This window comes from Colobus angolensis, unplaced genomic scaffold, assembly GCF_000951035.1.
Source record: "Colobus angolensis palliatus isolate OR3802 unplaced genomic scaffold, Cang.pa_1.0 Scaffold8, whole genome shotgun sequence".
Lineage (NCBI taxonomy): Eukaryota > Metazoa > Chordata > Mammalia > Primates > Cercopithecidae > Colobus > Colobus angolensis.
In genome coordinates, this window is record NW_012121820.1 from 12,378,360 (window position 1) to 12,389,669 (window position 11,310).

At 47.9% G+C, this 11,310-nt stretch overlaps 1 protein-coding gene and 1 long non-coding RNA gene across 2 annotated transcripts in view; one reads left to right on the plus strand and one right to left on the minus strand.

Moving 5' to 3' along the window:
* CHD6 (chromodomain helicase DNA binding protein 6) overlaps positions 1–3,877 on the plus strand; it is a 219,429-nt gene extending 215,552 nt beyond the window's left edge. The window contains exon 37 of the mRNA XM_011929036.1: positions 957–3,877. Coding sequence (XP_011784426.1) covers positions 957–1,853 — 897 coding nt within the window. The 3' untranslated portion in view covers positions 1,854–3,877. The remainder of the gene's footprint in view (positions 1–956) is intronic.
* Positions 1,811–10,943, minus strand: LOC105502486. Its single transcript, XR_001000348.1, has 3 exons — positions 10,838–10,943; positions 8,122–8,219; positions 1,811–4,306 (listed from the first exon to the last, which is right to left on the minus strand). It is a non-coding gene; the product is annotated as an uncharacterized LOC105502486 (long non-coding RNA).
* Positions 10,944–11,310: the final 367 nt, after the last annotated feature.

An 11,310-nucleotide genomic window follows, 5' to 3' on the forward strand; every position in this document is an offset into this window, starting at 1 on the left:
TTCTGTGCAGCTCAGCCGTCCTGATGGGTTATGGGAATGTCCAGTGCAGGTGCCAGATCACCCGTGTTGAGGGCCCTGGTCCTGTCACAGTGTGGTCCACATGGAGCAGAAGTGCTTTACTGCAGAGCTCTCTGCTAATGAAGAAAATTGGAGAGCGAACCTCCAAATAGAGAAAAAATAGATGGTCTCCCTTAGGGAGAACATGACTTATTTTGGTGGCAGTTTCCCCAACAATGTTCAAGAAGTCCTTCATTTCTTCAACAAACATGTACACATCCCATTGTATTCAGAGAGGGGTGGGGCATACACACAATAAATAATGTGCCATTAGCAAGCACTGCTTCCTATGGATCAGGTAACGTATTAAACACATCACTTTCAGAGACCCAAAAGATAGCTGCCATTGTCCTTTTTTACTTAAACTCAGAGGCTAACTGACATGTCTTGAGTCCCACAGCTAAGAGGTTGCCATCAGGATTTAAATTCGGGTCTGTCTGCCTTCAAAACCCTGTCTTACATATTCTTTGTTGCTTCAGTAAATAACCTGTGTCAAGAGGAAGGCAAGCGTTGGGATCTGGTGAAGGGGTCTCAGCCACAATAGTCTCACCGAGAACCAGGGCACTTTTAGTGCTTTCTCCAGCTCCCCACTCTCTTCTGCCAGCTTCTCACAGGCTGGATGCCACTTTTGCCAGTCAACATGTTAGAATTACCACTGGGCAGTGACAGGTGCCCTAGTTGTGCCCATGCCACAAAATTCTCTCAGCTGCTGAGGGAGAAGCCTGTCAGGTACAGTCAGGCCGGAGAGCTGCACAAGTAGGCAGGAGGTGCTCCTTTTCCTGGGAACCCTTCGTGCAGCTGGAGACAGGCCAGGCCAGTGCAGAGCCCTGGTCATCACCCTCAGCTGACCACCTGCCATCCTGTTGCCTCAGCATTTTGTGTTTCTTTGTTTTTTCCAGGGGTTTCTTCCAGAAAACAAGTTCAATCACACCCTGGGGGAGCCTGTTCTTCGAGATACGGGCCCCCGCAGGAGGGGGAGGCGGCCTCGGAGCGAGCTCCTGAAGGCTCCTTCCATTGTGGCAGACTCTCCCTCTGGAATGGGGCCGCTGTTCATGAATGGACTGATTGCTGGGATGGACCTGGTAGGACTTCAGAACATGAGAAATATGCCAGGCATCCCCCTCACCGGGCTGGTGGGGTTTCCAGCTGGCTTTGCCACGATGCCAACGGGTGAAGAGGTCAAAAGTACCCTGAGCATGCTGCCCATGATGCTGCCGGGCATGACTGCTGTGCCCCAGATGTTTGGTGTTGGGGGACTCCTCAGTCCACCCATGGCAACCACCTGCACTTCCACTGCTCCGGTGTCTCTGTCAAGCACAACGAAAAGTGGTACGGCAGTGACTGAAAAGACTGCGGGAGACAAGCCGAGTAGCCATGATGTGAAAACAGACACTTTAGCTGAGGACAAGCCTGGTCCAGGTCCATTTTCTGATCAGTCTGAACCTGCAATAACTACTAGTAGTCCTGTGGCTTTTAACCCATTTCTCATCCCCGGAGTATCTCCTGGACTCATTTACCCGTCCATGTTCCTCTCCCCTGGTATGGGCATGGCTCTGCCAGCCATGCAGCAGGCCAGACACTCGGAAATAGTAGGCCTGGAGAGCCAAAAGAGGAAGAAGAAGAAGACAAAGGGGGACAACCCCAACTCCCACCCAGAGCCTGCTCCCAGCTGCGAAAGGGAGCCCAGCAGTGATGAGAACTGTGCCGAACCCAGTGCCCTTTTGCCTGCAGAGAGAGAACATGTGGCACAGGCTGGGGAGGGGGCACTCAAAGACTCCAACAACGACACCAATTAGAACTTTTTTCATTTAAGAAATTATTGTGACTTGTAAGTTTCTTATCCCATAAAGGTTTGTTACTTCCCTCACTTCACCTCCATAAGAACCTGTGTTTCCATAAGTAAGATGACCTACCTGATTTCCTGTCTGAGAACTATGGTAACAGATGTTAATAGTTGCAGGGTCTCACCACTTCATTAGATAAGTGTTGTCTACCTAGTCTAGGAGGCACAGAATTCACATTCTGTTCATCCCGTTCATTCCAGCAATCGTAGCTAATACAGTACTTGGTGACGCGCCCACCCCCTTCTCTTCCAAGTTTCCCACTCACTCGAGGAGGAAAAATGGCAAAAGAAAGCTGTCTAGGGATTTACCATTGAAGGGCTGAAGAACAGAGACAAAGAGGAGCTCTTTTTCTATGAGCTGGGTTGCACAGGAGGAATGTCACAGGGAACCAAAAAGCACAGAAAAAGGAAGTGCTGGTGCATATTTTTGAGTTAAAATAATTCCCTATTTTATCATGATTCCTAAGTGAGTAGTATAGACAGAAGCATATAACTAATGGTTGAAAATACATATATTCATTTCTTTATAAACAAAAACCTTACTGGTAGTAATATAATTTCCCCCTTCATGGTTTTTCAGACACCTGCAGCAAGAAGAAATACTGACTGACTAGGCATTATTTTCTATACATCCCTCTCCCCAGTGAAAAGGTGCCTCTCGCTGCAAGAAAGCTTTACCCACCATGAGTTATTGCTGGCGACGGGGCTGGGGCCAGGACCCGCGCTCCATGGAGCCACACGCTGCTTCACACACACACAGCTGGCGCTCTGCTCCCACCTGGTTCGCTTACAGATTTCTCTAGCCATTAATTTGCCTCTCTGTGTTTAAAGAGCACCAAGACTAAATGGATTTTCACTTCAGGCTTTCCTTCACCAATGAGGCTCTTTCTGGAGCCTGCAAGAAGACAGTTGCCCAACACTTTGACACTTGCTAGTAGGTCCTTTGATCAGGAATGTCTGAGGCTGTCAGATATGTGCCATCCTTTATAATACAGCTGTGAAAAGTTACTTCTCCATTCTGTTTATATCTTACAGTTGGACCCAAATCCCAAATTATCAGTTAATCGAAACTATGTTGCAAGTCAACATTATTTTCTCTTCTTCCTCAGCTTCTCCTTGTTTAGGAACTGAGAAAGAACCTGCCTAAGCAGCACTTCCCCATGTCCTTTCACCTTCGTGTTAACATCCCTTCTAATGGTCTCACTCTTCACAGGTAGTTCACACTCTAAGACTTGAAGTAAGCTCATGGTTCAGTACTCTGGGGGCGCAGGGCTGCGCAGGACCCTTGGAAATGTTGCAAGTGTTACTAGTACCAGTTTCACTTTTCGTTGTCACAATTTACTGTATTTTTTACTTTTTCTGTTACAGTTTTGCTAATTTATCAGAAGGTCCAAAAGTTTGACATAACTATTTCATTTTGCATTATTTATTTATGATGCTTTTGTCATTGTCTTTTATACATTTGGGATTATAAATTATGTAAATGTTAAAATGAGCATCTCAAAGAAGTCTGTTAAATCATGACTGAGAAAAGTCAATCAGATGTATCTTCAAAAAGTGGAGTCCCAGTTTTATGAATCAGATATAAACCAGAAATTCTATAACCAATCACAGAAGAATCCAATAATTGAACAAATCCTATTCAATGACATCCTTGTAGCATAGATGGTCTATAATGCTGACCACAGATTTCTTAGAAATGCTGCTCTCTCTATTTAACTAACATTTTGTTCAGTTTTGCCTCCAGTGGAAGCAGAAAGGGTTTTTTCAGCTGTTAAATCCTAAAAATCAATATAATTTATTTATGTAAAAAAAATAACTCAATCAATATATTTTTGAACCTTTTAAGTACTAATTTTCTTTTTATCAAGTAGAAAAAAAAAAAATGTATTTGCCCTAAATCCTTAAAATACAAATGCTATAAAAATTCCTGTATCTTGAAAGCCTTACTGCAAATGAGTATTACAGACATCCAGCAGAGTCTGGTTTTCTTTGTTGTCGTTGTGTTGTTGTTGTTTTGTATGGAAAAGCTGCTTTCCCCGGGTTCCACTTATAACCTCCAGTAGGTCACAGGGTTCAATGTGGATCTGACTTAAAAACCCACCAGCATGCTCAATCCCTTGTTATACCTTATCGAATCTGTATGTTAACTCTCTGGGTGTTTAGGCTTCTATTTGACTGCTGTTGTGACCCTGTTTGCAAAATGAAAATGACACTCTGTGGATTATTTGCTCTGTAAGGCACAAGTGCTTCTTATGATTATTTTGACGTTTCCAAGAGCAAAAGCCAAATTTAAACTCTTCAGCAAACTTGAGCCTTTTCATCTAATTCCATGTCACTCACAGCCATAACTTTTCTTGATCATTCTTCACCCCATGTCTTACATAATAAATTGTGGTCTTGATCCTGGATTTAAAAACAAAAAAAAAAAGTTTAAAAGTCACATTTGTATTTGAGGAATTCAGTGGCACTTGGGTGTCTCTTGCTGCCTGGGGCATTTATGAGTGCATGGTATGCCCACTGTCTTTCCAAGGTGTCTGATCCATGTTGGGCACCCTATGGAGGACTTGTTGAATATTCATCATGAGGATTGACTTGGCCTGTCTCTCGACCGACTGACCAGAACACCTGGTTAAAACATGCCCTAGAAGGGAGTCGGGGGTGGGCAAGGTGGCTCACGCCTATGATCGCAGCACTTTGGGAGGCCGAGGTAGGCGGATCACTTAAGGTCAGGAGTTTGAGACCAGCCTGGCCAACATGGTGAAACCCCATCTCTACTGAAAATACAAAAATTAACTGGGCATGGTGGCGGGCACCTGTAATCCCAGCTACTCGGGAAGCTGAGGCAGGAGAATCACTTAAACCTGGGAGGCAGAGATTGCAGTGAGCCAAGATCGTGCCACTGCACTCCAGCCTGGGCGACAGAGTGAGGTTCCATCTCAAAAAAAAAAAAGTTGGCAGCACAGCATCCTGCTCCACAGACTCGAGGCCTGAATGCTGTCAGCTGGTACATCCCTAGCGCCACTTCTTAAGCTCCATACCAAGAGTCCTACCTCAATCACACACCTGCAGTGTATGGGGGAACTAGACTTGAGTGGGTTAGAGTAGGTTCATAAAACACAGGACCACCAGGGTAGCTGAAATTCTCAAGATTTTTCAGAACTCTGTGCTCCTGAGCCTGGTGTCTCAACCCCAAAAAGGGTGAGTCAGAAGTTATCAATGAGGCTGGCAGGAAAGTGCCACAGCCTCTTTGAAGGCTGAGCAAGAGACTGACCCAGCCTCATCTTGTTGGCTCCCAACTAAACACCACCAGATGGGTGCATGAATGGCCTGAAGCATGGATGGCCATTGTTACAGTAAGGCCTTAGGTGTTACAGGCCTCTATTTAAGACATAGGGAGCCCTCATAACAACTTAAACAGAAGTAGTAGTAAAGGGTCTTGGTTTCATTTTTTACCTAAAACGCTGTCCCAGGAAATACTACCTTGTACAAGGACAGAATAGGAATAGTTGGTTCAGCACACTGGACTACTGTTGGTGTGTGTTTGCCATTAGTGACCTCATGTGTCCTCACAGCATCTTGGGCACTGGGTAGAGGGATGCCAACATCGAATTTGCCTTCTGAAAACTAGCAGAGAGACTGCCAAAGCTATCTTGTCAATCCTGAACAGCAGAGCTGGGCTAGACCCCGCAGTCCCACCAGCTGGGGAGATGGCACCCTAATTTTGCCTTTCGCGATAACAGTCTGGGGCCTCTATCTCAGAAACCAAAACTGAGTGAAGAAATTACACTCAGAAAAATTGGCACCAGGAAAAACAGAACACTCAAATAAGTGTCACACCCTCTGGAAAACTTGATGCTAGATTCATTTACACCAAATTGCTTAAATGGCCTCTTGTAAGAAGTATTGTTCATTTGCCTCTTACAGGATTTCTTTCTTAGGTCAGAAGTAGGGTTCACCCAGCCCAGTAATTGGGATCTTGGCTGCCTAGTGGCGGACATTGTGGCCACTTTCATAATCCAAACTCAACAAGGTATCTGTGGGACAAAGTAGGGAATAGGGGAAAGGGTGAGTTCAATGCTGGCTTCTTCTGGGAAGATGTTTTATGAGGTGGATTTGGACATGGAGTCTGAGCATGGCTGTGACAAGTTGGTCCCTCCTAGACGGCCTTGGGGTTTGAGTTCTGGCTCAGCCCAAGCCTTGGAGGACAATGGGAAGAACTAGAATGAGAGCCAGTTGTAGGGGAGGAACAGTCACTTGGAACACCCTTCTCCAAGTCTGTTTCCTCATCTGTAAAAAGGGGATAATGATAATTTGCACTAATAGGGCTGTTGATGGGGTTCATTGAAATGATCAGAGTCTTTGTTTATTTTTATTTTTTTGAGATGGCGTTTCGCTCTTGTTGCCCAGGCTGGAGTGCAATGGTGCAATCTCGGCTCACTGCAACCTCTGCCTCCTGGGTTCAAGCGATTTTCCTGCCTCAGCCTCCTGAGTAGCTGGGATTACAGGCGCCCACCACCACGCCCGGCTAATTTTGTATTTTTAGTAGAGACAGGGTTTCTCCATGTTGGTCAGGCTGGTCTCAAATCCCCAACATCAGGTGATCCGCCCGCCTCGGCCTCCCGAAGTGCTGGGATGACAGGCGTGAGCCACTGGCCCAATCAATCAGGTTCTTAATACTGCTGATTCTTTTGAGTCATAGGTCTTTTACTCCTTCTGGATAGCCAGCAAGAGAATTTACCAGTCGCACTGGAAAAGTAGGATAAGGAAGGGGCGAGGAAGAGCTTGTTCCAAGGCAAGTACAGAGTGGATCTGGGATTGGGTTCAGAGCACTGCGGGAAACCAGCTTTCTGTCCTGCCCACAGGAAAGAAGGTTTTTCTGCATGAGCCCGTTGTGCTGGGTGGACTAGAGGGATGTGGGGACTGTTTTGGGGCTGGGGAACAGGAAGGTTTGTGGGTTTCTGGAGCCCCCCTCAGTGTAGGAGTGCCAGATTTAGGAGGGAAAGTTAACACCCAGTTAAATTTTAATTCCATGTAAACATGTTTTAGAGTAAGTATATCCCATACAGTATTTGGTATATGCACTTTTTAAAATTTTCCCTTTTTAAATTTATTTAAATATTTTTGGCTGGGTGCGGTGGCCCACCATGTAATTCCAGCACTTTGGAAGGCTGAGGGGGGAGGATCACTTGAATCCAGGAGTTTGAGCCTGGGCAGCATAGGGAGTCCTCATCTCTACAAAAAATATTTTGAAAAATTAGCCAGGCATGTTGTGTGCCTATTGTCCTTGCTACTCAGGAGGCTGAGGTGGGAGGATCGCTTGAGCCCAGGAGGTTGAGGCTGCAGGAAGCTGTGATCACAACACTACACTCCAGCCTGGCCAGCAGAGCCAGACCCTGTCTCTAAAAAAAAAAATGCAACCTCAAAACTCCCAGGCTTAAGTGATGCCCCCTCCTCAGCCTCTGGAGTAACTGGGACCACAAGCATGAGCCACCATGCCCAGCTAATTTTTTATCTTTTGTAGAGATGGGATCTTGATATGTTGCCCTAGCTGGTCTCAAACTCCTGGCCTCAAGCAATCCTCCCACCTCAGCCTCCCAAAGCGCTGGGATTACAGGCATGAGCCACCACCCCCAGCCTAAAAAAAATTATTGTTTATCTGGAACTCAAATTTAACCAGACATCCTGTATTTTATCTGGTAACCTTACCTAGTAGCAATAGTGTGCTATTTACTAGGCACTTCCTGTGAGTAGGATTTGTTCTATGTATGTTATGGCCAAATTCTTAATCCCCACAATAACCCTATGAGGTTGTCCTCATACATACAAGGAAATAGGCCCAGGCCTAAAGAGGCTAAGTAACTTGCCCAATCATCCAGCTGGAAAATGTCAGGACTGGGCTTCAGGGACTCAGAAGGAGTAAAACCCAGAACTGTAAACTGATCAGGAGGGGAGCCAGGATGGGCATCTTTAGTCTGAGGCTTGGAGCAGGCCATCCCTCTAGAGTGCAGCTTCATAAAATAGCACTAAGCACAAATGATGAGCAAGGGGAGAGAGGTTACTCTGGCCCTTGCTGCCCTTGGGCTGCAGCTACCATCCTTGAGGCCAGTGGGGAGGCAGTTAGCCTCAGTTTTTCCTTCCCATCCCTGCTGTGCTGCTGTTGGGAGGCCTCTGAGCTGGGGCTTATCCTAGGGAGTAAGTGTCTAAATGCTTGGACTCACCAGCCCAGGGCCAAGGAGCCCCATGAGAAGCAGTGTCCAATCTTGGAAGGTGGAAAGAAGGATGGCAGAGGGTAGGACAACTGTTCAGCTAGAATGACCTGGGGAAAAGGATGGGGGAGCTGACCAGGGAGGGGAAGAGGCACATCTTACCCACCCATATGCTGGCCATGACCTTCCTCCTACCCAGGGAAGCTCAGCCACGTGACCACAGCACTGCTTAGTCAATACCTACTCTGCAGGCCACTGTGCAGGCCTTCTGTGAGCTCATTCCAAAACATGTTCTCCAGGAGGACCAGGCTCTGGTAGGTTGTCACCTGCCTTCAGTGGCACAACTAATGAGGAAGAACAAGAATTTAGAGATGGATCTGATTCCAAAATCTAGTGTTCTTGCTCAGGCCTTGGCTTTGCATGTGGAGCCATAGGCCCAACACACTTTCTTCCCAGGGTAGAGTCAGAGCTATGGCCCACAAGCCAAGAACCAGGACTCACATTTATAAATAATTGGACAATCAAAAGGAAATATTTCATGACCACAAAAATGATCCCCTCACGCCTGTAATCCCAGCACTTTGGGAGGCCGAGACGGGCGGACCACGAGGTCAGGAGATCGAGACCATCCTGGCTAACAGTGAAACCCTGTCTCTACTAAAAATACAAAAGATTAGCCAGGCGTGGTGGTGGGCGCCTGTAGTCCCAGCTACTCGGGAGGCTGAGGCAGGAGAATGGCGTGAAGCTGGGAGGCAGAGCTTGCAGCAAACCAAGATCGTGCCACTGCACTCCAGCCTGGGCAATAGAGCAAGACTCCGTCTCAAAAAAAAAAAAAAAATCCCAAATCCAAATTCCAGTGGCTGTAAATAAAGTTTTATTGAACACAGCTATACTCAAAGCTGCTTTTGGGCTATGACAGCAGTAGTCACAGAGACCACACAGCCTGCAAAGTCTAAAATATTTATTATACTGTCTGATCCTTTGCAGAAAATGTTTGTCGATCCCCATCCTGCAGCATCAATTTTATTCATAGATTCAATGCAAAAACTCATTAAAAGTATTTCATATGGCCAGGCACAGTGGCTCACGCCTGTAATCCCAGCCCTTTGGGAGGCCAAGGCGGGTGGATCACCTGAGGTCAGTGGTTTGAGACCAGCCTGGCCAACATGGCAAAAGCCCACCTCTGCTAAAAACACAAAAATTAGCCAGGTGTGTTGGTAGGTGCCTGTAATCCCAGCTACTTGGGAGGCTGAAGCAGGAGAATTGCTTGAACCCAGGAGGCAGAGGTTGCAGTGAGCCGAGATAGCACCATTGCACTCCAGCCTGGGCAACAGAGCGAGACTCCATCTCAAAAAATACATATATAGTATGTATATTTCATGTTAACTCAAACATGGTTTTGTATAAAAGTGAATCACATAGTGGAATATAAGATTCATGTCTACTTTTGAGATAAAATGCATCCAAGAAGCCCTCAGCTTTGGGCATGCTTCTTGAGGGCCAGCCTCCAAACCCGAGGGGATACTTTCACTTTGGAGGAAACACTGCAGCTGCCCATCCCCCTCCCCTCTTCACACGGAGCCTTTTTTGGTTGTTTTTGTTTTTTTGAGACAAGGTCTCCCTCTGGCACCCAGGCTGGAGTGCAGTGATGTGATCACAGCTCACTGCAGCCTCGAACTCCTGGGCTCAAGCGATCCTCCTGCCTCGAGAGTGAGTGTCCTGTTCCCCACTGAGATGTTCAGCTGGCTCTCAGAAGCAGGACACTAGGACAGACTCAAGAGTCCAGGTCGACACAGTGCTGTGGCCAGACTGAAGCAGCTTTGTCACGTCCCCCTGGTCTCATCTACCATCAGGCCCCTGCTGGCCGTGTGTGCCCGTTCCTCCTCAGGATGACAACCTGGCCTCACCTTTCTCTGTACCCAGCGCCTTGAGGCTCTTTGAAAATCCTCAGGGACTCCCAAAGCCTGCGTGGGTCAGGAGAGCCGGGCCAAGGAAGGTTCATGCCGCATAGGGCAGGCAAGGACTCAGCACTGCTGGGTATTTAGACTCTTTCCTGGCTCAGACCAAGAAAACTCTAAACTCTGTAGACACAGCTCCCAACTCCCACCCACTCCCCACTCCAGCTCTGACCCAGGCTTTTCCATTCACAGATCCCAGACTTTCCAGACCGGCAAAGAGCCCGGAGGCCAAGGCCCGGTGAGTGCCTTGGGCAGGGGTGGGGGGGGGGCGGTGGATTGTACAAGGCTGAGGAGAACCCCCAGCTGTGCAGCCCCTTGGGCCTCCCCAGCTAGAGGACACTCCTACCCTGACCCCAGTCCCTCGTCAAATTTCCCCGTCAAGAAGCAGGACATACGTATATAAGGATACTCCTAGTGTTGGTGTGCATCTGAGAGAGAGGGAAGGAGGGAGGGAGGGAGGGAGGGAGAGCTGGAGTGCGGTGGAGCAGGGGAGCAGGTGTTCCTCCTGGCTAAGCCCCTGCAGCTACTTCCTTTCTTCCCCCAGACAAGTTGAGGATAATTAGCATCCCATGAGGGAACAGAGAGGCAGCTCCCATCCCTAGACTGAGTGTGGGAGGAGGATTCAGAGCCCCCACCAACTCCACTCCCACTATACAACCCAGCACCCCCAAAACAGGCCCAAGGACAAGGGGTCAGGTTCTACCACCCCCACCCCATGAGTCCAACCACTCCCAGCCTCTGTAAGGAACAAGAGTTCAAAGACATAAAACCTCCGTCCAAAGAGGTACTTGCCCTGCAGTCAACTGGGGTGGCACAACGTTCTTGAAACCCTGGCCTTTCTTTGGAGTTCCTGGTTGTTTCTTCTGTTCTCTGACTCCCTTTCAAGCTGGACTGGTCCATGAGTGTTTCTCAGGGACAAGATATGACAATGGGAAGCAGACAAAAAAAGATTCTCTGCCTGGCTTTTGAGTTTCGGTGCCTGGCTTGGGCACATGACAGACAAGAGCAAAGCTTCCCAGCTACCATCCCTCCCGCCAGGAAAAGGGTTCCTGAAGAGAAGAGGAGAGGGGTGGTTGGCGGGGGTCAGTGGGGATGGACTGAAGGAACCATCCTCTCTGAGGGTGTCTCATCTGTTTCCAGCACCCAGGAGGCCCCTGGAGCCATGTCTGGAACCAGGCTTCCGGGCTCCTCTTCCTCAGGTGCCCCACCAGCCTGCCCCTCCCACATGACTGTGGCATCTCCA